The 27,265-nt window shown below is 43.7% G+C and overlaps 1 protein-coding gene across 1 annotated transcript in view; it reads left to right on the forward strand.

Annotated features, from left to right (window-relative positions):
• The window catches only part of nup153 (nucleoporin 153), an 89,337-nt gene that overhangs the window by 43,636 nt on the left and 18,436 nt on the right, over positions 1 to 27,265 (forward strand). The window contains exons 9-18 of the mRNA XM_038796989.1: positions 1,090 to 1,236; positions 2,042 to 2,094; positions 2,211 to 2,331; positions 9,172 to 9,309; positions 9,938 to 10,030; positions 10,271 to 10,349; positions 10,436 to 10,561; positions 11,431 to 12,048; positions 16,745 to 16,933; positions 21,325 to 22,185. Of these exons, the coding sequence (XP_038652917.1) occupies positions 1,090 to 1,236; positions 2,042 to 2,094; positions 2,211 to 2,331; positions 9,172 to 9,309; positions 9,938 to 10,030; positions 10,271 to 10,349; positions 10,436 to 10,561; positions 11,431 to 12,048; positions 16,745 to 16,933; positions 21,325 to 22,185 (2,425 nt within the window). The remainder of the gene's footprint in view (positions 1 to 1,089; positions 1,237 to 2,041; positions 2,095 to 2,210; positions 2,332 to 9,171; positions 9,310 to 9,937; positions 10,031 to 10,270; positions 10,350 to 10,435; positions 10,562 to 11,430; positions 12,049 to 16,744; positions 16,934 to 21,324; positions 22,186 to 27,265) is intronic.

The raw sequence follows: 27,265 nt of genomic DNA on the forward strand, positions 1-27,265 counted from the left end.
CGGGCTTAGCAACAGAGGATTAATGCTCTCACCAGCCAAAATATTCGCCACTTTAAAGTAATCAATTGGGGAAAGGGCTGGCTTAAAACAAAGGCTATGGCTCCCCCTGAGTAAAATCACTGTTTTTAGAGCTGGCAGGAAACCATAGGGAATCCCATCCCTGCCTAAAAACATGGTCGGGGACGTAAAATTCAGACCTCGGATTTTGTCATCTATTCACGTTTAAATACCTTGTTTGAAAAGCCCTGCTGTTTGTTCTTAAATTACACGCGGTGAGAAATACAGAAGTCAAATAGGCTTAAGTAGCAGAAGCACAATATTGCCACGGCAGCTGTGAGTGCATTCAGCTACTGCTTGATGAAAGTCGTTTGATTGACTGTACGTTGTGCTACAGTTTGTTGCTATGAGCCAGTTCCTGCTAGCTTTGGTAATGGGAGGAAGGGCTTTAAAGAATTTGTAAACTTTTATTTGCTAACTCAGATTTTACATTGAGGGAATTATTTGCTATTTTGCATTGTTTTGAAGCTAGTCAGCTTCTTGAAGTTTTTATACATTTAATTTGATACCTAGGGGCTGGTTTAGTGCAGTGGGCTAAACAGCTGGCTTGTAATGCAGAACAATGCCAGCAGCGCGGCAATTCCTGTGCTGGTCTCCCCGAACAGGCGCCAGAAGGTGGCGACTAGGGGCTTTTCACAGTAACTTCATCGAAGCCTACTTGTGACAATCGATTATTATTTAGGGGCTGGTTTAGCATTCTGGGCTAAATCGCTGGGTTCTAACGCAGGCCAGCAGCACGGTTCGATTCCCGTACCAGCCTCCCCGAACAGGCGCCGAAATGTGGCGACTAGGGGCTTTTCACAGTAAATTCATTGAAGCCTACTCGTGACAATAAGCGATTTTCATTTTTTTCCATTTTCATAAAGGATAGTGACATGATTTTCCAAGGCAAATAATACAATTTTGGTTATTGTATTAGTCGACAAATAAATGTAAGGTCACTCTAAATTAAGTAGCCCACTGTTACAAAAAAAATGCCAAATTAAAAATTGCTATTGCAAGTTTAAACATTTTATTTCTATTTATTTTCAGCTCGAAACACCAGGTCCTCCAGTCCAGAAACTTCAAACACCTGTGGTTGTCTCTGGCGCTGCAAATCGATCCATCTTTTTCAAGCCATCCCTGACCCCTGGAGGGCAGGGTACTAGACATACTGACAGAACAGAAATACAAAACAATGTAAGAAATGACTCTGTACTTCTTAAATATCTGCATGTTATATTTGCTTAATGGCAGTGTTTGTGCTCCACTTGAGTTTGTCTGTCCCTCCTCATTCAACTCTAATCAACACAACCCTCTTAAATTACCTCACCTACGGTCTATGGTAGCGAGTTCTGCATTCATACCATTGTCTTGGGAAAAATTTTCATACAAATTCCCTTTAAGATTTCCTGATGACCATCTTGTATTCATGGCTCCTAGTTCCCTGCTACCTCACAAGGAGAAAATCACTTTTATTTATTGTATGGAAACCTTTCAGAATTTTAAAGGCATGAATTACATCACATCTTCGCCATCTCATTTCAAGAGGAACGGTTTACACTTTTCTGACAGATATGGCCTCTCCGTTCTGATGCCAGTGCCTCTACATTCTTTTTGTAATATGTTGAATAGAACTACACACATGTAGGCTAACCAAGGATTGATACAAGTTTAGCATAACTTTTCTGCTTTTCAATTCTATTCCTCCTGAAATCCTTTAGAGCCATATCTGTTTGGCAGCTTCTAGTGATTTGTCTTTGTATTTAAAGAACAAAGAAAAGTACAGCAGGGAACAGGCCCTTCGGCCCTCCAATAAGTCTGATATGTGGTACTCTTACTGTTTAGGTACTTAACCTCTAAATGAGTATCAGAATTTGTAAGGTGAATGATTTTACTTGTGACTTGCCTTTTTAAAAATTGTGTAAGCTAATGTGTGTCTCAGGAACTATATTCGTAAAAAATCAGATCCATGTCTTAAATGTCAATTTCTTTGTATTTTCAGAAAGCAAGGGAGAAATCGCCTGTACCCGAAATTAGCCTTCAAACAACAAAAAGGTATAGTACCTGCAGTAGTTAGTAAAGAATTATTTTGTTGGGAGTTAGTTTGGGAGTTTTAAAATGTATAATTAATTAAACAGTTTTTCTTTGCCACATTTTTATTTGTCCTGTAGGGATAGTAGCTGTTCATATCCCGTAATTGGTTCTCGTGCAACAAATGGTCTCACATCTGGGGGAGCTGGAGGAAAAATGAAGAGAGATAAAGGACATTATTCAGCCAGAGGTGCACAGGAGGTTAGAGCAAATTGTCTTTTAATTCTTAAATTCAGTATTGCAAATCTATGGTGTAGAGATTGGTGTATGTATATTTTCAGGTGTAGAATGGGTTCTGTGTGAGGGGTGGACAATAATGATAATCGCTTATTGTCACAAGTAGGCTTCAATTCCGGCACCTGGATGCAACTACAGTCTCAATGTTCTCACGTTTAAAATAAATGGGCTTTCATCACTTACAAAAAAATAATTCAGTATTGCGAAATTTTAAATAATCACCAATGAATCTTTACTCTGTGGAATAACTGTTACACTATTAATATATCACTTTATCCAGCATTTCTTGGAAGTAGTGTTACAAGAAATGTTGGGTTGATTCCATTATTTAATGTGATGAATTGTTCACCGTTTTTGGAGGCCTGTGAATGGCAAAGATTATTACTTCCACATTTAACCTGTCCTTTAGAACATACAGTGCAGAAGGAGGCCATTCGGCCCATCGAGTCTGCACCGACCCACTGAAGCCCTCACTTCCTGTCCCTGTAACCCAATAACCCCTCCTAACCTTTTTGGTCACTAAGGGCAATTTATTATGGCCAATCCACCTAACCTGCACGTCTTTGGACTGTGGGAGGAAACCGGAGCACCCTGAGGAAACTCATGCAGACACGGGGAGAACGTGCAGACAGCGACCCAGTGGAGAATCAAACCTGGGACCCTGGAGCTGTGAAGCCACAGTGCTATCCATTTGTGCTACCGTGCTGCCCTCTTTCTGCTTCTTGCAGTTTTTTAATGGTGGCAGCTTTTTGTCTTGTGCAGCAATGGTCTGCGCTGTGGTGGTCAGCTCTGTGTTAAGCATGGCCTGGTTGTCTCTGTGGCATTTATTGTGGTGAAGACAGTGGGCTGATAGGTGCATGATTCACTTGCCTCTGTTTTTTCTGGGTCCTCTTCTCGGCCAGCTGAGCGTTATGATTCTTCTCAACTTTTTGCAATGCTCTTCCAAACAGTCAGCCTCCATAGGTCACAGCAACTGTGCCTCGGTTATCAGTGTCAGTTCTGCAATATTCCTATCTCACTTGCAGGTGTCCTTGTAGCAGAGGAATAGAGGTCAGGAAGTTATGCCCCTGAGGCCAGTTCACCATATGGAACATGATTGGATAAACAGCTATCCTCCATCTGATGGATCTTGGCCGAGCCAGCGCAAATACTCCAGGACCTATAACCTTGTCCTGCAAGAGATGCTGAGGATGCATCAGAGACAACTGAAGTTGAAACGGTTTAGCTTTTCCTGCTACCTTGAGTGTTGACTAGGTCTTGCCACTATAGTGGAGTGCACCTAGGACAAAGAGCTTGGTAGACTCACAGTTTGGTGGTCTTGGATCAGGGTGCAGTTGTTCCACCCCTAGTCAGTTTTGACATAGCAGCTGCAGTTTTGTGCTGCATGCGTTGATTTCAGTATCAAGAGACAGATTGCTGGTGATTGTGGAGCCGAGATATGTGGCAATATGAACAACTTCCAGTGTCACATTGCCAATGCTGATAAATGGCAGTATGGAATATCCTGGACCATGACTTTCAAACCAAAGTTTACAGATGTTGGAGAGTCCATTCCATTTACCCACACCAAGGTGTTTCATGATTTGGAATCTTACAACACCAGGTTAAAGTCCAACAGGTTTGATTCAAACACGAGCTTTCGGAGCGCAGCTCCTTCCTCCGAAAGCTCGTGTTTGAATCAAACCTGTTGGACTTTAACCTGGTGTTGTAAGACTTCTTACTGTGCTCACCCCAGTCCAACGCCGGCATCTCCACATCATGATTTGGAATGCTCGTGCAGCATCGTTGTCATAGAGCAACTCTGAGGAGTGGTGCACCTTCGTCTTGCATGTCGGGCGAGCAAAGCTGAATTGCTTTCCTTCAATTCTGGAATGTAAGTCGACATCCTCTGTAAATGACGTAAAGGCATATGACAGCAGCAAAGTACAGACTGCCAAAGGGTTTTGGTGTCAGAACAGAACCCTGTTTGACTTCTGTGTGGATTTCAAAGGGTTCCAGTGTTGCCCAACATAGCTGATTTTGTCCATCGTTGCTATGGAAAGGAACATTGAGAAGATTCGCTGGGCAGCAATTTTCTCCAGTTTAAGTAGACTGCCTGTACTCATAAGTCAAATGTTTTGATGAGATTAGTGAAAGCAAAATGTGTACTAGTCTTTATTTATTTTTTCCAATTAAGGTGCAATTCTTTTAACAGATCAATCCACCTAACCTGCACATCTTTGGGCTGTGGGGGTGAAACCCACGCAGACATGGGGAAAATGTGCAAACTCCACACGGACGGTGACCCAGGGCTGGGATTCAAACCCGGGTCCTCAGCGCCGCAGTCCCAGTGCTATCCACTGTGCCACATGCCACCCTGTGGACTTTATGGCATTTCTCTTGAAGTTGCCAACTGAGATAATATCAGCGGTAGATTTTCCAGTTATGAACTAGAATCTGCAATCTGATCAGGCAATATTTTCCCTGTAGTACTCAGCAGAGCGATGCCTCAATAGTTTTGGAAATGTTGTGGCCACCCTTGTTTTTGTTCACGGTCACAATCTTTCCATTACTCATATCCTGGGGGCCTGACCCCCCTCTCCTGCAAAGACAGACGTTTGTGCAGATGCTGCAACGATGCTGGTTTCCTGTGCTTGATGAGATTGGGAGGTATGGTGACAGCACCTGGTGTTTGCATGTCTGCTAGAACCAAGGAGTTATGTTACTAAACATTGAAGAAAATTATTTGAATAAATAAATTAATGGATTTGCCATAGAATATTCAAATAAATATATCTGGGAAAACATTTGGTAGTAAAAAGGGTGTACTTATTCTGGCACTATTTATAATTCCTGTTGAAATTTTCAGGTGTAATATAGCTGCAATGTGTAAATTAATCTTGTCATTCACAAATCTTAAAAGGGCAGAAAAATCCTTAAACCATTTTACACTTAAAATTGCTCCAAGAATGATAAAAATATTACAAAATCATAGATTATTTCACATTTTGTGAAAGCCAGTGTCATTTGTCAAATCAAGTTGCTAATGCTCAGTGAAAGGAAGTAAAAGAGCTTTATGTAGTATATTTTCTTTATTTTCCCGTACTATACAAACGTATGTATTAGATTTTTAGGAGCAACTTTAGATTAGACAGCGGGATGGGAGTAGCTAATGTGGTTGGAATTTAGTGCAAACCACGAGCGGAAGAGGTTCTGAGTGATTTCTCTTACTTTTCACCCTAGTTTGATCGATTTTTGCCAACATGGGACTTTACAACTCGTTGGGTCCCAATATTGTTTAAGCAATTATGTGGATGTGGGTTATACGGTAGTAACCATCTAGTTTAGCTGAATTATTCCAATACTATTAATCCCTGGAGTATAGATGTATTGAGATTGCGGCAACCCTAATGCCATGCCTATTTGCATTCAAGTGACTTTTCAGAAATTCTGTAAAAAGTTTAATTATTTCTTAGCAATTTAGATTTTAGGGGATCAATAGTTTTCAAGAACTTGTGTCTGGTTCTGTTTACATGTTTGCAAAGAGCAGCAAAATAAATCAAATATTGGCTGAGTGACTCAGAGGGATAAAACAAAAGATAATGCAAACAGTAAAGGAATGTGGTCTAGACCCGTGGAACCAGACAAAACAGTAACCGTGTTCACACTCCACGTGGCAGAATCCTGATCCTTTTAAGCAGTACTGCATATACAGCAGCAATTACACGGTTATGTCCCAAGGTGCTTCAAGGGAGCTTTAATTAACAACATTTTTGAGTCACCTAAGGAGATATTAGGGCCTATGTCAAAACCTGGTCAGAGAGGTACTTTTTGAGGATTGACTTGAAGGATAAAACCGAGACGGGCATTTAGGGAGAGGTTTTGAAAATGGCGATTAAAATTTTAATATTGAGGCATTGTTTAATCAAGAGCCAGCAAGCGCGAGTTCTGAGAGAAAGGGGCATGGAGAGGGCAGAACATGGGAGGCCTGTTAGAATAGCCAAGTCTACAGGTTTTTTCCAGAAAATATTTTATTGAAGCATTTTTAATTTTCACAGTTTTCTTTTTTTGAAATAATTTTTATTGAAAAATTTGAATTTATACAACAATAACGCACCATAGTAAAATACCAAAAATAACTAATATTAACAATCATATATATTTGCCCCACCTCCATGAACAGCACAGCATTTTAACAACACAAATTAACACAATATAAAGTTACAGAATAGAAACTACAATAAGAAACCCCCCCTCCCCCCCCGGGTTGCTGCTACTATTGACCAAGATACCTATCTTTGAGCCAGGAAGTCCAGAAAAGGCTGTCATCGTTTATAGAACCCTTGGATTGATCCTCTCAGGGCAAATTTGACCCGTTAATTTTCACAGTTTAACAAATTATCATTCTAAACAACCTAGCGGCCTGACGCATGCAATCACATCACAGTAAATAATTCGATGAACAGCTGCCACCTCCGAGCAAACCCCTGAATTGAACCTCTCAAGGCGAACTTAATCTTTTCCAGCCCGAGAAAATTTGTCTCCGGGCCACACAGGAGGAGAAGGCCAGAACATCAGCCCCTGCCCCCTGGGTCTTCTGATACCCCAAATATTGCCAGAGTCGCCCTCCCTTCCAGGACCTCTGACATGACTTCCAAAAATCCCTGCCAGAATCCCTTCAACTTCGGACACGCCCAGAACATATGCACATGATCCGCCAGGCTTCCCCCTCAGCGTCCGCACCTGTCCTCCAATTCCTCAAAACCTAATCATCCGGGCCACCGTCATGTGGGCCCTATGAACCACCTTGAACTGGATCAGGCTCAGCCTGACACTCGACGAAGATGAATTGACTCTCTTCAAGGCCTTTTCCCATAGTCCAACTTCCAACTCCCCTCCCAACTCTTCCTCCACTTCCCTGATTAAGACCCCTTGCCAGTCCATCTATTCCTTGTATATCTCCGAGACCCTCCCCTCCCCAACCCCCGTTTTTGACATTGCTTTATCCTGTAGTCCTCTCAGGGGGAACCAAGTCTATAGTTAACAAAGACATAGATCAGGATGTCTGCAGCAGATGAGTTGAGTTAGGAGCCCAGTTAGGTGATAGAAGTGGAAATAGGGAGACTTGGTGTGAATGTGTAGTCAAAAGCTCATCTTTGGGTCAAATATGAAACTATGGTCAACCTTGGATAGTGATCAGCAATTGGGCGGCATCGTGGCACAGTGGTTTAGCACTGCTGCCTCACAGCTTTAGGGACCCAGGTTCAATCGCGGCCTCGGGTGACTGTGGAGTTTGCACTTTCTCCCCGTGTCTGCGTGGGTTTCCAACGGGTGCTCCGGTTTCCTCCCACAGTCCAAAGATGTGCAGCTTGGTGGGTTGGCCAAGCTAAATTCTCCCATATTGTCCAAAATGTTAGCTGGGGTTACGGGGAAAGGCTAGACACTGCTTAAGTAAGATGGTCTTTCCAAGGGCCGGCACAGACTCGATGTACCGAATGGCCTCCTTCTGAAATTCTATGAAGTGGAATGGAGCCAATGTGATATAGACAAGCGCTGGATTCTCCGTTTCTGCGATTAAGTGTGACGCCAACGGAGAATCTGTGGACTTCTACGACAGGAAAATCGGCGCGGTACCTGCACCAATTCTGCTACTGGTGAGGGGCTGGAACCGGTGCTGTGTGGAATACCATCTAATCCCATGAAAAACGGTGCAGGATCTGTCGGGCCCATGATGGACACTTGCAGGGCTGGCAAACTGGCCAAAAAGATGAGACCGGGTGTGCTGGAGCGCCCAGACAGCTGATGGGTTGGCTGGGGCCAGGGGTTGTCCCGGAGGTCACCTATACGACCCAGGTTTAAAGCGTGCGTTCAGCAACATGCACAGCTGCATGGGCTGCTTTGCCGGCTGCAGTGATGGTGTTGTGTGCACGTCCACCTGACCCACTTCCTGACCTCCACGTGGCAGAAGCCCCCCCCCCCCCCCCCCCCCCCCCCTCGGCACGACACGACTGTCAGTGAAGTATGGCAGTGTTGGTCGCTTTCGGGGTGATGGAGCATCGCGCTTTGTTGTCAAACCAGCGCCTGCCGCGATTTTGGCATCCAGCACTATTTTCCACCCGATCAATGCCTCGATTTCTGCGTCGACTAACGGAGAATCCCGCCCAATGACTTTGGCCGTCCTGATATTTAGTTGATGGAAATTTCTGATCGTCCAGTACAACCTGTACAAGTTAAAGTGGAGGGGTCATGAGAAGAAGTGATCATGTTGAACTGGGTGTTGTCAGCATAAGTGGAAAGTGGCATTCTTTCAGATGATGTTACTGAGGAGCAGCATGTGGATGAGAATAGGAAAGGTTGATGATAGATCCTTGTAGGACACGAGGCAACAATAGATATTGTATATCATCCTGTGGCTACAGTTGAAAAGCTGGGTGATAGTGGAGTGGTTCTTTAGAAGGATTATGTGATAAATGTCAGGGGCTTCAGACTGGAGGGGTAGTTTACGTTTGTCGCAATCATGTAGGATGTCTAATGTAATTTGAAAACATTTTGGTACTGCTGCCTACAAATGTCTTATTCAAATCCTTTGACTTAGCAGCAGTGCATTCTCATCAATTTAGCTTTGAGCACTGTATTAAATTCTAACCCTTTATTCCTTCTCACTTGATATATGCAGCATGCTGATGCATTATACATTCCCAACGTTTTTGAGATGCATATCTACTTGCCATTTTTGCAGGAGTGATACAATTTGTTTATTCATTGCCAAATAACACTTGTTCTTAACTTTTGAACTATAACTTGCAAATGTTGTGCCCCTTTCAGGTACAGGTCGCAGATCTAGAACTTCCAGAAGTATCTTTACCAATTAAAAGTACTGCATTGCCTACCTTTAACTTTGGCTCCCCTTCCACAGCTGTGTCACCTGTAACACCTACTATAACAAAATCTTTCCCTGACAAGGTATAGTTCTTTTACGTGTTGCATTTTTGTTTTAATTTTGATGTATGTCCCCCTTGCAGAGGATAGGGATTGCATCCACCTCATGCCAGTACACCTTAAGGCTCTGTTCTGGGGTATTTCCAAAGCGCCATTTTGGTGCAATTGCCTGCTGTAGAATTCCCTTTGCAGTAGAGTTGCATGTACTTTTAAACTTGGAAGAACAATTTTCTCCTAGCTGTATTAAAAAAAACTGTAAGCTTGTACCTTTTTGAAGCCGAAGAGATTCAATTTCTCCTCGTGGAAAAACCTTGGCTTTGTTTATTGGTTGTGCCTTTTGCCATTTTTTTCCTTTCCCTGCGCAGGGGTAAGCGTAAAACTTTAGCTGATGTTTTAACACATTTATTTTCAAGGGTACCTGTGAAAGCTAATGTTCGGTTCAAAGTAAGCATATTGCATATTGTCTAAATGTTTGGCATCAAAACCAGCTTTTTGGATGGGTGGATCAATTTTGTCTCTTATTGACAAATAGCAGATCAATTGTCTGCTTTCCTATGTCAGGGTAAGAAAACTTTATGTATCAATAATGGGAGCGAACAGCTCTGAAATCAATGTGTGTGTATTGTAATAATTGCTCTTTACTCACGTACAGGCTGTGGTGTCCAGTCCTAACAGTGTTGCCTTTACCTTTTCCACACCGAATATAAAAGCAACGGAGGCAAATCTGCAACATGTTTCGGTTTCTGTAAGTCATTTTGTTGAGCACTAATTTTTGTGAGTTCTCACTTTGAGAGTAAATTGTCTTCAAAAATGTAATATATATCCCCCAATTTATTTCTACAAGTTGAGTAGTTGATTTCTAAATCATTCAGTACAACAATGTATAGCGGCAGTAATAATAGTTGATGTGATACAATGTTTTCACCACTTGTAAAAGTTGATTCTGTTCTTTTTTTCATATTCCTCTTCCCCCACCATTACAAAGACTGGATTTACATTTAGTGAGCCGATTGACAAATCAGTTCCATTCATTTTTGTATCGGCCAGACCTTCCATTAATGCAGGTATGCATATTCCTGATATAATTAAAATCAGTCAATGACTCAGTTTGATACAGACAACTGATAAAATCTTTCGTACAATATTTTAGTGAAATGCACCACATCGCCTTCTATTTCAACACCAACCAAGGGAAAAAATGAAGAATGTGATGGACCATTCAAACCCGCTAAAACTCTGAAGCAAGGCAGTGTTTTAGACATTTTAAAAGGGCCTGGTGAGTACTTTTGAAAATAGTATTTAAAAACAGGCATGTTTCCCACTTGTCAGTATCCATTTTATAGGGTCCACTTGGAAAATGACTAGGGACCTACCACATAGCAGGTGAATTATATTAACTTGTGACAACTGGACTGGAGCATTTTTCAATAGCATCATGAAAGTCTGGCACCAGGCTTTACAAGTATCTTCAATTGACAGGTAGGGGTAACCTGCTCATATGCAATGAGAAGCTGAAAAATATAAAGTTGATTGCTCAAGTTGAGTAGTAGTTATACAAATTATACAACGGCGAATCCGTGGACTTCTACGACAGGAAAATTGGAGCTGCACATTCCGTTACTGGTGAGGGGCTAGCATCGGTGCTCTATGAAACACCATTGAATCCTTGATTTGTATTACAGTTGAGTTGCTCAAGTTGAGTAGTAGTTATACAAATTAAATGATCCTAGCACTACTGTTCCATTAATTCTATAGTTTGTATAGAAGTACTTTAATCATACTTTGTGTACACTTCTGACGAGATTGTGGTGCAAACCTGATTTGTTCTGCAGCAAGTTAGGAAGTTTAGCTCATGGTGGACCGCTGAGTTTGGAAAGCCCTGGAATAATTTTGCTGCATTTCAAGTATTGAGCATGTGTAGAAAATTTGTTAATTTGCTCAGTCGAGCAGACAGGCCTCCTGGACAAATATGTGAAGTGCTGTTTGCCAGTCTACCCTATATCTGATGTATGCAATCTTGTGTTGCATTAGTGAATACTCATTCGGTATTTGTCTATTTCTGTCCCATGAACATTGAGAACAATGTATGCACAAACAAACTACTTAAACTTGTGTATTTTGTTTATTTTTTTTACCTCTTCCCAGAATTCACTTTGCCATCATCGTCCACAAAATGTGCAGCCAAGTCTTTGGATAATGCACCAGCTACTGTGAAATCTTTACCATCTACTACTGGAAAAAGCAGTTCCTCCACTGAGAGCTTAAGCACCTTTGGATTTGATGCCAAGTTCAAACCAGCCGAAGGTTCCTGGCAATGTGGCACCTGCTTTCTACAAAACAAAAGTACAGATAGTAAATGTCTAGCTTGTCAGACCGCTAAATCTGCACTTCCCAAACAGACTAATAATGAGTCAGCAAACAGAGACAAAGTTACATCTATAGAGACTCCAATGAGTTTTGGAGACAAATTCAAATCCGCCGTGGGCATGTGGAGCTGTGACATCTGTTTGGTTCAAAATAAATCCGAAGTTTTAAAATGTGTGGCTTGTGAAACACCAAAACCTGGAACTGGAATCAAACCTTTGCCGGTGGTAACTGAAAGTACACGAAACAGAGAGTCAAACACTTCCAGTAGTACATCTGTGGGATTGGTATTGGCAGATCAATTTAAGAAACCTGAAGGTGTTTGGGACTGTGCTGTGTGCCTCTTACAGAACAAAGCTGAAGACAGCAAGTGTGTGGCTTGTCAGTCCACTAAGCCAGGTAGGTGATGTTTTTCTCCCCCACAATATGGCCAATTCTGGCAAATCCTCATTAATTTGCTGCTGATTCTGAGTGCATTGTGAAATAGTGGCGGGCCTGTCCCAAGATATTATGGAATTTCATGGTTTTTGTCCCGTCCCAAGGAATTCATCCAGGTTGGGACAGTCTGTGATATGCACCAATTGTGGTAGGTGGTGAATATTGCAACACACTCCTGACTCGAGCTTGTAGATGGTGAAAAACATTTGATTGATCAGGAGATATGCTACTTGTGGTGTACTCTACATCTGTACTACTCTTGCAGCAATGTTGTTGATGTGGCTGGTGTGGTTATGCTTTGGTTATGATGTTGCCCTGCCCAGATATTAATGAAAGGAGACTGCCATGGTGATCAAGGGAAGTTGTTGAGCCTTTTGTTGTTTCAGTTGATTATTGCCTGACTTGGAGTATTGTGCTCAATTCTGGTTACCACACTACCCAAAGGATGTGGAGGCTTTGGAGAGGGTGCAGAGGAGGTTTACCAGGATGTTGCCTGGTCTGGAGGGTGTTAGCTATGCAGAGAGGCTGAATAGACTTGGACTGTTTTCATTAGAACGATGGAGGTTGAGGGGTGACCTGATAGAGGCCTGCAAGATTGAGGAGCATCGTTAGAGTGGATGGGCAGGCACTCTTTTTCCTTGGGTGGAGGGGTCAGTCACCAGGGGGCATAGGTTTAAAATCTGAGGGGCAAAGTTTAGAGGAGATGTGCAAGGCAAGTTTTTCACATAGGGTGGTGAGTACCTGGAACGCGTTGACGGGGAAAGTTGTGGAAATAGATACATTAACGGCGTTCAAAAGGCAGCTTGACAAATACGTGGATAGGATGGGTATAGAGGGATACAGCACAAGGAAGTGCTGAGGATTTTGGCCAAGGTTGGTCTCATGACCGGTAAAGGCTTGGAAGGCCGAAGAGCCTGTTCTTGTGCGTATTGTTCTTTGTACTTTGACTTAAATTTTACCAACCACTTTTCAGCACATTTCAGCCTATGTTGTCCACGTCCTGCTGTTTGAAGAATTGTGGCCGCAGCAAAATAGTCAGTGTGAAACCTTAGTCCTGACATGACGGAGGGAAGTTTGGGGTATGAGGAGCATGCAGTGGCATCCTGAAACTGGGGGTGATTGTTATCCAGCCACAACCATATTTACAGAAAATGCTGTAAATACTCAAGTCAGGCAGCATCTGGTGCTGGAGAAACCGAGGTAAACATCGGTTATTCATCAGAACCTGGAAAAACGTAATGTAATAAATTTAAACTGTGAAAGTTGTGGGAGAGGGTGGAAAAGAGCAAAAGGGAGATCTTTGATAGGGCAGAAGGCAAGAGAAATTACATGGCAAAAGTGATAGGTGGTGCTGGATCATAGGATCTGTCATGTTTGATTCCGTTCACGAGAGAATTTTCCTGTTGACGCCCATTGATCTCCTTGATGGGAATGTTGCGCAGATATGAAAAGTGGCTACTTTCAACTTTCTACTACCAACTCTTGTGTCTGTTATGTAAGAATTGAAGCTATGATGAGGTCTGGAGATGAGCAGTTCTGGCAGGAACTGAACTGAAATTTGTTTTGAGTTTATTGGGAAGTAGGTGTCACTTGATGACTTATCAGTATGCCGATGCTTGGGAATGAATTACTCGCGCTGTATTTAATTAAATTTGATAATCCAATGGTTTTCTACGCTATTCAAGACTAAGTGTTGTCTCATGTAAAATGGAATTAAAGCTAGAGGATAATTGGGGCAGACTGGACAGAGGCTCAATACCTGAAATATTAATGTGCTTGCTCAGAGCAAGCATGTTCACAAGCATCACCCTTGGCTTCCTGTCACTGGTCATTCTAATTTTGCCCCTTTTCCCCAATCTGCCTTTTCTGTCCATTGCCTGCTACAGTATTCAAGTGGAACTCGATGCAGGCTTGAGGAACAACATCTCATCTTGTGTCTCAGCATGACGGCCTTTGGCCTCAATATTGAGTTCAACCACTTTAGATCATAACCTCTGCCTCCACCTTATTCTGTTGTTTCCCTGCTGGCTTTTTCTTCATTTTGCATTCATAACGTAATCTTTGTTTCTTTACCATACCCATTGCTGCCACATTTGCCTTTTGAACCATTAAATCTTCTGTTGTTCTCTCCAGTACTTCACTTTATCTCAGACCTTTACTCCCTACCCCTTCCCACAAGCTTGTACTGACTTAAAACTCCATCATCATTGACCTGAAATGTTAACTATGTTTATCTTTACAGATGCTGCCTGATATGCTAAGTATTTCTGCTCTCTTCAGATACTGGTGGACATGCTGAATGTTTCTAACATTTTTCTGTTTTTATTTTATCTTGTCTAAGCTTATATCCAGTTCCCTAGCATAAAGTCAATTTTACTTGTTTTTATTCCCTTTTAATTCTGATGCATTTTATAAATTCATAAGATATAGGAGCAGAATTAGGTCATTCAACCCTCTAGTCTGCTCTGCCGTTCTATCATGGCTGATATGTTCCTCATCTGTTGCCTACAATGCTACAGACCAAGAGCTGGATTGCGAAATCAGCCAGAGCCTCTCCTCCCTAGAACACATGACCGAGGAGCAGGCGTCGGTAATTTAGCCTTCCGAGCCTAAACACTGGTTATTAGCTAGTAACATCTTTCTATGTTAATAAGTATCCAGTGAAAGTGTTAATTTTTGACTTTTATTTGTCTTTTCTGTTTGTTGGGTTTTGCATTCAGAATGTAAAGGGCAAGACTAGTTACTCTTTTCTTTGGTTTTCTTTAGAAGACCCCAAGTCTAAGTTTAGTGCTTATGCATTTTCTGTTTCATGGAGTCAGCTTGCCATGTGCAGATCTATCTGACATCTGAAAAGAACTGTATTTTCAGGGTGTTTTAAATCGACGGATTGAAAGTGATTGACATGTGCCAGCTGATTTGCATTTGAGTACATCAGACCTACTTGATGATATTGATTTACTTGGGACGTTAAAAAAAAATCCAATTAATGGGCAATTTAGCGTATCCAATTCACCTACCCTGCTCATCTTTGGGTTGTGGGGGTGACACAGACACGGGAGAATATGCAAACTCCACATGGACAGTGACCCGGGGCTGGGATGGGACCCGGGTCCTCGTGCATGAGGCAGCAGTGCTAACTTTTTTTTGATGTGGCGTTCAACCTCTTAATTCAGTTGTTAGAAAGACTTTGCATGTCAGGCAGCATCTGTGGGGTGAGAAACAGAATTAACATTTCAGGTCTATGTCCTAGCCACATATGCTGCCCCACCTGCATTTTCCATTTTGTTTCTGATTTCCGCCATCTACGGTATTTGTTTTTGTTTAATTCACTTCATTCACATTGGGCGCAATTCTCGGCTCCCCAGTCCTGGTGGGAGAATCGCGGGAGGGCGGTTCTGGCACCCCCCCCCCCCCCCCCCCCCCCAATGACGTGTCGCGCTTTGCGACACGTCGCTCGGAGAATCGCGGGTTGCCGTTTTTCACGGCGACCCGCGATTCTCCGTCCCGGATGGGCCGAGCGGCCTGACGTTCCCGACCGGTTCACGCCGGTGGCAACCACACCTGGTCGTTGCCGGCGTGAACAGCGTGTGACAGGTAAGTGTGGGGCCTGTGGGGGGCGGAGAGGGGATCGAGCACCACGGCCGTGCTCGGGAGGGGACTGGCCCACCGATCGTTGGGCCGGCGTCTCTAAGAGACGCACTCTTTCCCCTCCGCCGCCCCGCAAGGACAAGCTGCCACGTCTTGCGGGGCAGCGGAGGGGAAGGCGGCAACCATGCATGCGCGGCTGACGTCACTTAGGCACCGCCGTCGCGTCATTCACGGCGCGCCGCCTTGACGCCAGAGTCAAGGCCCGGCGGCCGAGTTCCCCGCAACGCCACTCTTAGCCCCTTGGGGAGGGGGGGGGGGGGGGGGGGGGGGGGGGGGGAAGATAGGGGGCGAGGAGCGGCCTCCGACGCCTTTGTGAAACACTCCGGGTTTCACGCCGGCCGTTGCGGAGAATCGCGCCCATTGTGTTCAGTCTATCAAGATCGAAACGTTTTGCAGATTGAGGCAAACTATCTCTAATATCATCAGATTTTGCGACAATTCCCAGCAATAAAGTTCAACGGCATTTTTAAATAATGATTACACTAGATCAATCTAATGGGGATGAAATAAAACAAGATCAGATGCATCGATGTCTGCTTTCCTTTGAAAAATGTGAAAGGAATGGCAGTCATGGTGTACTACTTTGTGTGAGCACCATTGTCATCACTTTAGCAATGGTTTTTAAAAGATAGAATGTTACTGAATACTGTGAAATAAAGAATTGTAAAGCACAATAAATCTGCCCATTTCTTATTTGTTCTCTGAAATGAGTAATGCTGATATTTGTTAGCTATACTATTTCAGGGCAGTCAGTCATATTTGTGCAGCACTAGGGTCATGTAGGCCAGACCATGCAAGGATAGCACGTTTCCTTCCCTGACGAGCACTTTTTTAAAAACAAAAGAGCTCATGGTCACTCTTACTGATACCAAATTTTTGTTATAAACTTAATTGAAAAGCATTACCTGCCAACATTACATAGTGTGTAAATGATAATTTAATTGTGTCTCATAAATTTGTACATCACAAGATACTTGCTCTATTTTCATTTTATGAATTTGGTTCTTAGGTGCTTCGTCTGTCAAAACTAACATTCCTGCTTCAGCACCAACAAAAGGAATTCTAGGATTTGGTGACAAATTCAAGAAGCTGGCAGAGTCCTGGGACTGTGAAGTCTGCTTAGTTCAAAACTCATCAAATGTAACTAAATGTGTGGCTTGTACAACTGAGAAACCGGGCATCAAGAATGAACCTAAAGGTATTAATGGGATTGTTGATTACTGAATTGAATCATAGATGCTACCTATATGCATGTATATGGAAGATGCTTTCTAACATCTAGCAGTTCACAAGCTAGGTCATTTGCAGATGTTATTAGATTTTGTAATATACAGTGCATGTTCTTTTTTATACTTTATTTTACCAAGTAAGGAGCAATTTAGCATGGTAAATCCACCCACCCTGCACATTTTTGGGCTATGGGGATGAGACCCACGCAGACACGGGGAGAATGTGCAAGCTCCATACGGACAGTGGGCCGGGATTGAACCAAGGTCTTGGTGCCGTGAGGCAGCAGCGCCAACACTTGTGCTGTCCTCGCAGTACATTTTCTGAAGGGGATTATGTAGGAAGTACAGCACAAGCAGGCTATTTGGCCCTGCCAGCACATGTCGGAGTTTATGCTGCACTGGAGCCTACTCCTGTCTTTCCTTATCTATCAGCGTAATCTTATTTTCACGTGCCTTATTCTTACTGCACTCTGGGTAGAATGACGTATATCATCGGGTATAGATTTCCAAGTTGGTAGCCTGGGGGGAGGGGGAGGGGAGAGAACATAGAATGATACAGCGCAGTACAGACCCTTCGGCCCTCGATGTTGCACCGACACGGAAAAAAAAAAAAGGCCATCTAACCTACAGAAGAGAAGCAAAGGGAGGGGAGAGAGAGAGAGAGAAGAAATACTATTTTGAATGGATCCTTGTGTGCACTCCTATTGGAAGTTGTACTTTGATTTATTATGCAATAGTGGTTGCCAGTTGTAGAAGTTGGCAGGTACAGCCTGAATTTGAAATATGAAGAAGGGTTCCACACCTCAAATATTTGTGATTTCCAGTCTTTCCCAATTTATTGTTGGAATAAGAATTTCTAGTGTTAATTTCAACAGCACTTCAAGTTGAGGACAGGGTCAAGTGTGATGCAAATAAGAGGGAATCATGGGTTTGAGCCTGGAAGGATGGATGCAAGGTTCTAGGGATGGGAACTGAAAGGAGTAAAAGAGATGAAGAATCTGTTTCTGGAGGTGAGATTTGCAAGTTTGGATGAGTTGGGGGTGAAGTATGGGCTGCAGTGTGAAAAGGGCTTTAGGTATATGCAGGTGCAGAATTTTGCAAGAAAGGCTTTCCTGAGTTTTCTGGTGGCACTGCCATCCTCGATGTTTGTGGGGGGGGGGGGGGGGGGGGGGGGGGGGTGTTGGAGAGTGGGATTGTTTCAGCGATCGATAGTAAGAGGAGGGCAATGAGTCAATGGAAGGTAATCTTTATTAGTGTCACAAGTAGACTTACATTAACACTGCAATGAAGTTACTGTGAAAATCCCCTAGTCTCCACTCTCCAGCACCGGTTCGGTCACTGAATGTCCAATTCACCTAACAAGCGTGACTTTCAGGACTTATGGGAGGAAACTGGAGCATCCGGTGAAAACGCGTGCAGGCACGGGGAGATCGTGCGGACTCCGCACAGACAGTGGCCCAAGCTGGGAATCGAACCTGGGTCCCAGGTGCTGTGAAGTGACAGTGCTAACCACTGTGCTACCGTGCCACCCAGAGCTGGGGATGTGGCTGGAAGGAGGATTTTGGTGCAAAATATTGTGACGGGTCAATGCCTTGAATTAGTGTGTGTGTGGCTGGTGTTGATTCAGTTAAGTGGTGTATGGGGCGCATTTATTGAAGGCAAGGATTAGATCATAGAATTTACAGTGCAGAAGGAGGCCATTCGGCCCATCGAGTCTGCACCGGCTCTTGGAAAGAGCACCCTACCCAAGGTCAACACCTCCGCCCTATCCCCATAACCCAGTAACCCCACTCAACACTAAGGGCAATTTTGGACACTAAGGGCAATTTATCATGGCCAATCTACCTAACCTGCACATCTTTGGACTGTGGGAGGAAACCGGAGCACCTGGAGGAAACCCACGCACACACGGGGAGGATGTGCAGACTCCGCACAGACAGTGACCCAAGCCGGAATCGAACCTGGGACCCTGGAGCTGTGAAGCCATTGTACTGTCCACCGTGCTGCCCCTAGCCGGCTGTTTGAGGATGAAGGTTAGTTGCGAGCTGGGAAGGGCCCAGCCGATCCATATTCTGGCCCGCCTCGAAGTTGGAGAAATATTGGGGTCATTTTTCAGCACCATGTCCAAGGTTTTGCATATGGAATTGGAGCTGGGTCCACATGAGGTAATCAGACCTGCCAGAGTTGCAGATGGGAGTGGGGGCAGATGTTTTAGCCTTCGCCTTGTTGGTTGTTCGCAGGCGGGTTTTGTTGGGGTGGGGGTCAGCTTCTCCCCTCAGTGCCTCGGCATGGCAGGGGGACCTGTTGGAATTCCTGTCCTTGGAAAAGGTAAAATTTTCTCTGAGAGGAGCAGATGAGGGGTTTCATCCGAGATGGGGGTGGTTCATTTCACACTTTGGAGACCTGGTTATCGGACGGGGGGGTGAATCTGTTGGTGTAAAAATGTTGGGGAAAAATTGTAAAAGAAAAAAGAATTGCTAGTGTCATGGACAGGTGGGGGGTTAATTTAAATAGTCCTGATTTCTCTTGCCATCCGCCCGTTTGGATTTACTTCCCCCTTTATAAGCGATGGCGTATTTCCCAACTGCTCCGTTTTAGTGTGATCGAATTGTCTATTAATATTCCCACAACAAACTTGGATGGGATGAACTCAGATAGTTTATTTACACACAAACAGCAGAGAAGGGTAGCCAAGTTGCCTCCTATGCACTCGCATAGTAAAGAAAGGACAGAGAAAAGAAAGATTTACAGGGAAAAGACCCTTTAAAAAAAATGTTTGTTTCATGTGGGTCCCAAAGTCCAATGAGGTAATCCTTCATAGAGTTTGGCAGGCAGAAAACCCATTATTTTTCTGGTGTTGACATCACATTATGAGAGGCACGCAGAGATGAATGTGTTTTGTTGGCGGTGGCACACAAATTCCAGCAGAAGCAGCATATCTGGGGCTAGATATTCAATCGGGATAGAGCTTCTTTTCGGTGGGACCAGATATTCAATCTGGGGAGAGCTTTTCTGTGAGGCTGCTGACAGGTAATAAAAGGCAAAGTCAATTTTCTATACAACTCAGAAAAATAGCTGGTTCCCCCAGCTGGAGTTTCATGTTATAGTCCTCGCACCACATTGTATTTGACAAAGAATACGCATCCCTTGCACAGACTCCCGAGATGGTTAAATGTTCCAACCATTAAGTTTTAAAAGGAAGGTTGTGGGTCCTAGCAGACTAAAAAGACTGCAGTTGACCAGCCTAACTTATGAAATGTAGATGGTCTTTGTATAGTTCACTCTGAATTTGGACTCTGCAGCCCATTCAGGGTCATTAGTGTCTCTTCAGAGACAACAAAGTGCACGTTTCTATGTTGTTGCCATGCTAGCTCCTTTTCTTTAACAACCTCTAGACAGACATTGTTTCATCCATTTAAATAAAATCTTTGTCGAGTTTTCAAATTTTTTTGGAATAGCCGTAGAATCATACAATTTACAGTGCAGAAGGAGGCCATTTGGTCCATTGAGTCTGCACCGGCCCTTGGAAAGAGCACCCTACTTAAGCTCACGCCTCCACCCTATCCCTGTAACCCCACCTAACCTTTTTGAGTCGATGGTAGTCATGATGTGGAGATGCCGTCTTTGGACTGGGGTGGGCACAGTATGAAGTCTTACAACACTGGTTAAAGTCCAACAGGTTTGTTTCGAATCACTAGCTTTCGGAGTGCAGCTCCTTCATCAGGTGAGTGAAGAAGGAGCTGCGCTCCAAAAGTTAGTAATTTGAAACAAACCCGTTGGACGTTAACCTGGTGTTGTAAGACTTCTTACTGTAACTTTTTGGACACTAAGGGGCAATTTATCATGGCCAATCCACCTAACCACTGCACATCTTTGGACTGTGGGAGGAAACCGTAGCAACCAGAGAAAATTCCACACAGATAGTCACCCGAGGCTGGGAACCCTGGACCCTGGAGCTGTGAGGCAGCAATGCTAACCATTGTCCCACTAGCCATGAGGATAACAATATTTTATAAAAATGTACAGGGTGAAGTCTTTGTCCCCTCACACTAACTTTGATTTGATAGAGAAATCCTGCTGGAAAGCTGAGGCCAGTTTAGGTTACATTAACAAAGCAAATATTCTAGCGTTTGCCCAAAATGAACGGGCACAGATTTACCTCCTGGTGCTTATTTATCCTTTCATCTATTTTCTTTGGGAAAGATATTTAGATGTCAGTGACTTTTCCATCGCTGGAGCATTACTCATCTATTTTATAAAAATATAAATTTCATGAAAATATACGCAAGAGCTTAGATCCTTGTTTGCTTTATAATATCAAGCGTTGAAAGTTCAGTTACCATTTTCTTTCCACTTGCAGGGCTTGGCTCTTCGGTATTATCAACTGTTGCTTCACCATTCATCGTTGGCAACCAGCCCTCCAAAGTGGATTCTTTGCAAAGTAAAGATGGCGCTACAGGTTTTAAATTCGGAAATCAAAGTGGTTTTAAATTTGGGACGTCCGATTCTGGTTCATCAAGCAGTGCCTTTGTAGGACTTAAATTCGAAGTTCCAAAGGGGTTCAAATTTGGAGTTACTTCAACAGAGAAAATCCCAGAGGGAAACAAAAAGGATATTTCCAAAACCTCTAGCGGTGGGTTTAAATTTGAAGTAGCTGCCTTTGGTAACAACCCGGCTTCAACTTCAACTACTACTAAGTTTGGTGCCTCTGATATAAGCCAGCAAAATAAGAAAAGTGACATGGCATTTGGGGGTTTTAAATTTGATGCTGGTGGAACAGCTAAAGCTGAGGATAAGAATGCTCCAAGTGGCTTTAAATTTGGCACAGAGGAAAAGAAAGAAACCTCGGTAGTGCAGTTTCAGCTTGACAAAGCAGAAGAAAGGAAAGATGGTGCAACTGTGAATGCAGTTTTTGAGAAATTATTAGACCAGGAACCTGTGGCAACTTCAGCTTTTATGTTTGGAAAACCAGATGAAAAACAGGACTCTCTAAGCTCTGCACCAGTTGTATTTGGTAAAAGGAAAGACATTGATCCACAACCGCAGTCTGAACTTTCTTTTACGCCAGAGCAAACCAAAGAATCAGTATCTTTGTCAGACTCTTCAAAACCAGAAGCCAAATCTGGATTTACTTTCAACTTGGTTAAATCTGCTGAGAAACCAGAAGCAACAGAAACTGTACAACAAGGATTTCTGTTTGGGGCTGCAGTAAACACTTCAGGTAAGAAATGTAAAATTTAAAAACATTATTTGTACATCACCTTCCAGGACATCCCAAAGTGCTTTATTAATTGCATTTGAAATATTGCCATTACAAATCTGGAAACGGTGGAGACAGCGTGTTCTCAGCAAATCCCTATCAAAAGTGATGGTGACTACCTAATCTGTCTCAATTAGAATTAGTTGAGGGATAAATATTGGCCAGGATGTTGCATAGACCTCTCTTCTCAAATCGTACTATAGAGCCTTTTATTTTCACCTGAAAGGACACATTGAGCCTCTGTTAACTGTCTCTTTGAAAAGACAATGCAGCACTCCTTCGGTAGCATACAGTATTTGCTCGGGTCTCTGAAGTGGATCTTGAACTCACTTCATTTTGACTTTATGCAGCAGTCTGTCTCTTGCACTTTTAATAGAGATGTCAATCATCATTGTCACCCTTTTTCAAGGAGTCCTAATCAATCTTGTCACTAGACTTATCACTGTGCGATCACTTGGTAAGAATAAATAGAGGCAGTGGGGGTACCATTTGACCTGCAGTTGTGACCTAGCTGATGGAATGTCCATGCACCAATGGGCCTGTATATTGCATCAATGCCGACCAAAGTATTCCTCCATATCCTCTACAGTTTGACCTAGGACCTTAAGGTGCCTACTTGCCATGTGTCATCACACAGAAGGCTTACTGGGGTGTATCACGTGGTGATGCACAGATTGTGTAGTGCCAGGAGAGGCTTACTTGCTCAGCTTCTCTTCAGCAGGCTATGTAGTGGCAGTCGATCATGCAACTGTACTCGATGTAACATCACCCTGTGGCAAAACCACTGACCACAAATGGTACCTAGAGCCTTGTGGATCTGGCTTGGGAGAGTCAAAGGCAAAGGTCCTGCTAGCAGCTAGTATCCTTCACAACACACCTCTTTCAGCAACCGAATGGGCTCCAGACATAGGAACACCCATTCATCCTCTGGACTCTGTCTCAAAGGTCAAGAGGGAGATACAGATACTGGGCATATGTGTCCCTAAATCCTGACCAGGCTAGGAAGCCAAAAGTCAAATGGAAATAACACTGCATCCTTGCTGTTACCAATGAGGGGACCAAAATGGGAGGTATACCAGCTTGATTGGTGCAAGGTAAGAGTTGTTTCTGGTGGGACAAATCATTGCATTCTATTGGTTAGAATATTTTCCCAAGCGGCAGCACAGTGGCACAGCGGATTAGCCTTGCTGCCGCATGGCGCCGAGGTCCCAAGTTCGATATGCATGCTAGGTGGATTGGCCACGCTAAATTGCCCCTTAATTGGAAAAAATGAATTGGGTACTCTTAAAATTAAAAAAAAAAAGAATATTTTCCCAAGCTAGGCAGACCTCAGCAAATATGTTACTGACTTACCAATGTCAGCCATCATCTGAGTCATTGAGGAATCAGAATATTTTTCTGACAATAGGATACGCAAGAAATAAAAGATGAAGCTGGAATGTCAGGACTGTGTCCTGGCATGAATCACAGCTTGCAGTCAAAAGATGATGTACGTAAAATGACGTTGATGGACCGTGAGCTACAGAAATTCAACATAGACATTGTTGCTCTCCAAGAGACTAGATTGGCTGACACTGGATCAATACACGAGGCCAGTTATATTATGGCATAGCAAAAGTGAAGATGACCACCATGAACATGGAGAGAGTTCTGCTGTCAGCAACAGATTGACACAATTGAGATGCCTGTCATGATTTCTGAACACTCTTATCTCTTAATCTGTCATCATGTAGCTTTTGTCACCCTCATCTGTTCTTGTGCATCAACCTTGTATGGTAATAGCAAACTAAGGTCACTTCAAAGCCACTAGATGATATTCTGGAGCTTCTGTCAGGTGGAAAATAGTCATATGCTGCTGAAGCATGGAAGTCTCTGTGGGGCGGCACGATGGCCCAGTGGTTAGCTCTGCTGCCTCATGGTGCCGAGGACCCGGGTTCAAACCGGACACTGTCCATGTGGAGTTTACACATTCTCCCCGTGTCTGCATGGGTCTCACCACCACAACCCTAAAAGATGTGCCGGGTAGTTAAATTGGCCACGCTAAATCGCTCCTTAATTGGAAAGAAAAGAATTGGGTACTCTAAATGTATAGAAAAAGTAAGTCTCTGTGGTTAACCATCTGCAAAGGTATCCTAGCAAAAAACGTAGCTCACTTGGCTAGCACACGGTCTCCTGACCCCATATCTAGCTACGGCACTTGTACAGAAGGAACTGTGCCAGCAAGTATTGAATTAATCCATGTGAAGAAATACGAACTGCTAGAGACAATAGTAAACATCACGTGATGCATGGCGGTATCAGAAGGGCACTCTACCCCCATCACTAAAGTGTTCTTTTGAAATCAACAATGGGAAAGTACTTTCTGACAGGAACCAGCAAATGACTGGTGGGTGGAGTGCTACTGTCTGTGGGTCACTGTGTGGAGTCTGCACGTTCTCCCCATGTCTGCACGTTCTCCCCCATGTCTCCGTGGTTTTCTTCCAGGCGCTCTCTCAAACCCCGAAAGACGTGCTTGTTAAGTGAATTGGACATGCTGAATTCTCCCTCTGTGTACCCAGACAGGTGCCTGAGTGCACTGTTAATGTAAGACTACTTGTGACACTAATAAAGATTATTATTACTCCAAGCTATTCTCGCGTGAGGCTGTTGCTCCTGACTGCAGGGGTGAGATGAGTGGTCTAAACCCATGAGCCACAATCTTAGAATAAGGAGGAGGACTGAGATGAGGATTAATTCCTTCACTGAGGGCAGTGAAACCGTGGAATTTTCTACCCCAGAGGACTCTTGTGGCTCAATCACTGAATGTGTTCAAGATAGAAAGGACAGGGTTCTAGATACTAAAACATCAAGACATGGGGTGATAGAACATAGAACAGTACAGCACAGAAGAGGCCCTTCGGCCCTCAATGTTGTGCCGAACAATGATCACCCTACTCAAACCCACGTATCCACCTTATACCCGTAACCCCCCCCCCCCCCCCCCCCCCCCCCCCTCCCTTTACTTTTTAGGACACTACGGGCAATTTAGCATAGCCAATCCACCTAACCCGCACATCTTTGGACTGTGGGAGGAAACCGGAGCACCCGGAGGAAACCCACGCACACATGGGGAGGACGTGCAGACTCCGCACAGACAGTGACCCAGCCGGGAATCGAACCTGGGACCCTGGAGCTGTGAAGCATTTATGCTAACCACCATGCTACCGTGTTCCCCGTGATATTGCGGCAAAATGTTGTTATGGTCAGAGATCAGCCATGAATCTAGTTGAATGGTGGAGCAGGCTTAAGGGGCCAAATGGCATACTCTTTCCTTTGGTCCTATATCTCTGCCTGTGTTTGATCTTCAGTTAATTGTCATGTATGAGCTTGATGCAGAACCATCATTGCTTGAGCTTGAAAAGGCCATCAACTCCCTAGCAACAGGGAATGCAAATTGAAAGGATGCCACACCAGCTGCTTTACTCGGTTTGGAAAACCGTACCCACTGCCATACTTTCACAATCTCTGCTGAAGAGAAGGCTCTCCGAAAGGATATGCGGGATATGGACATCATTTTATACAAGAACAAAGATGACCAAAGGGATCCTGACAACTGCCTGGGCATCTCACACCTCCGCATGTGTCTACAGTGACAGGCACACTGTCTCTGCACAAGAAGCTCCACACGTGTTGGAAAGGTAGCCATCAGCTTTGTCCAAGTAACAAAGCAGACATGGAAAATAACAAACTGATCCACAGGGCCAAGATACTTGTGTAAAAGGCCTGTATCCTCAGCACTGGCAGTGAAGCCTGGGCAACTTACCAAGAAAAAAAGCTCAATAATTTCCATCTCCTGTGTCTACAACACATCTTCAGCACCGTATGGAAAGATAAATTCACCAATCAAGCAGTCATTTTTAGGACAAACATGTAGTTCATTACAGTACTAATCAAGCGAAGAGGGCTTCAGTGGCATGGGACTTCTTCCATCCTGTGCCAATTCCGAAGTCAGCGAAGCCCTCTTTGCTTGATTACTCAGTTTGTTGCACCTTCACAGACTCATCCCTTCCTCTCCCTCCAAGAACCGCAATAGATTTTTCCTTGTTCTCGCCTTCTACCTCACCAGTCTCTGTATTCAACAGATCATCCTGCATCATTTCTGTGCTGCCAGAGTGACACTGCCACCCAACACATCATTGCCTCCTTTTTCTTTTAGCAGTCTGAAAAAAAGATTCCCTCTGTGACACCCTGGTCCACACCTCAAATCACCACCAAAACCTCTCCACTTCTCATAATGCCTTTCCAGGAGTGCAGGAGACACAATAGCTGCCCTTTTGCCTTCTCTCTCTCTCTCTCTCTCTCTCTCTCTCTCTCTCTCTCTCTCTCTCTCTCTCTCTCTCTCTCTCTCTCTCTCTCTCTCTCTCATCACTGTCTGAGGCTTCAAACACTCAGTTAAATGGTGATTTATTGTTGTAAGATTTTACGGTTTCAAGGTATTAAAAAACCCTGCTAATAAAAACCTCAAGGTCCTAATTCATAATTTCTAACACTAGGGTCCTCAGTTGTGCTTGACCTAACAAGGTATGAATAACTAATACTTATGAATCCAGGAGAATAAGTAAGATCTTGCATATACTTAACAAACAACAATGAAGACAATATGGAAGATCCTCAGGTTCCTAGGAGCCCTTGAGCTTCGCCAGCACAAACAATATCTTTCTCTGCTCAGCCTTTGAAGTGATATTGAACTGCATCGAGAAGATTCATCCCCCAGAAACCATGTAACACTGCCAACAAGATTCCAGTTTTCCGCATACAGTAATGACAAATGCCCATCTCTTGTCCCCTGGAACTCCAGAGTTTACACTCCAGTGTGAATAAATATAACACACTTCCTTTAGATCAGGCTTGTCCAACATGCAACCTTCTGAACCCCTCCACGTGGCCCCTGGAGACAGTTTTCAAAGTGCTAGTCAAACAGGAAAGTTTGAATGGAAGCATTTTACATGGGGCTGCTCCTCCAATCACAGGCCACTTCTTTCCTGTATTTGGTGCTGCGGAT

The sequence above is a fragment of the Scyliorhinus canicula genome, chromosome 5 (genome assembly GCF_902713615.1).
Source record: "Scyliorhinus canicula chromosome 5, sScyCan1.1, whole genome shotgun sequence".
Lineage (NCBI taxonomy): Eukaryota > Metazoa > Chordata > Chondrichthyes > Carcharhiniformes > Scyliorhinidae > Scyliorhinus > Scyliorhinus canicula.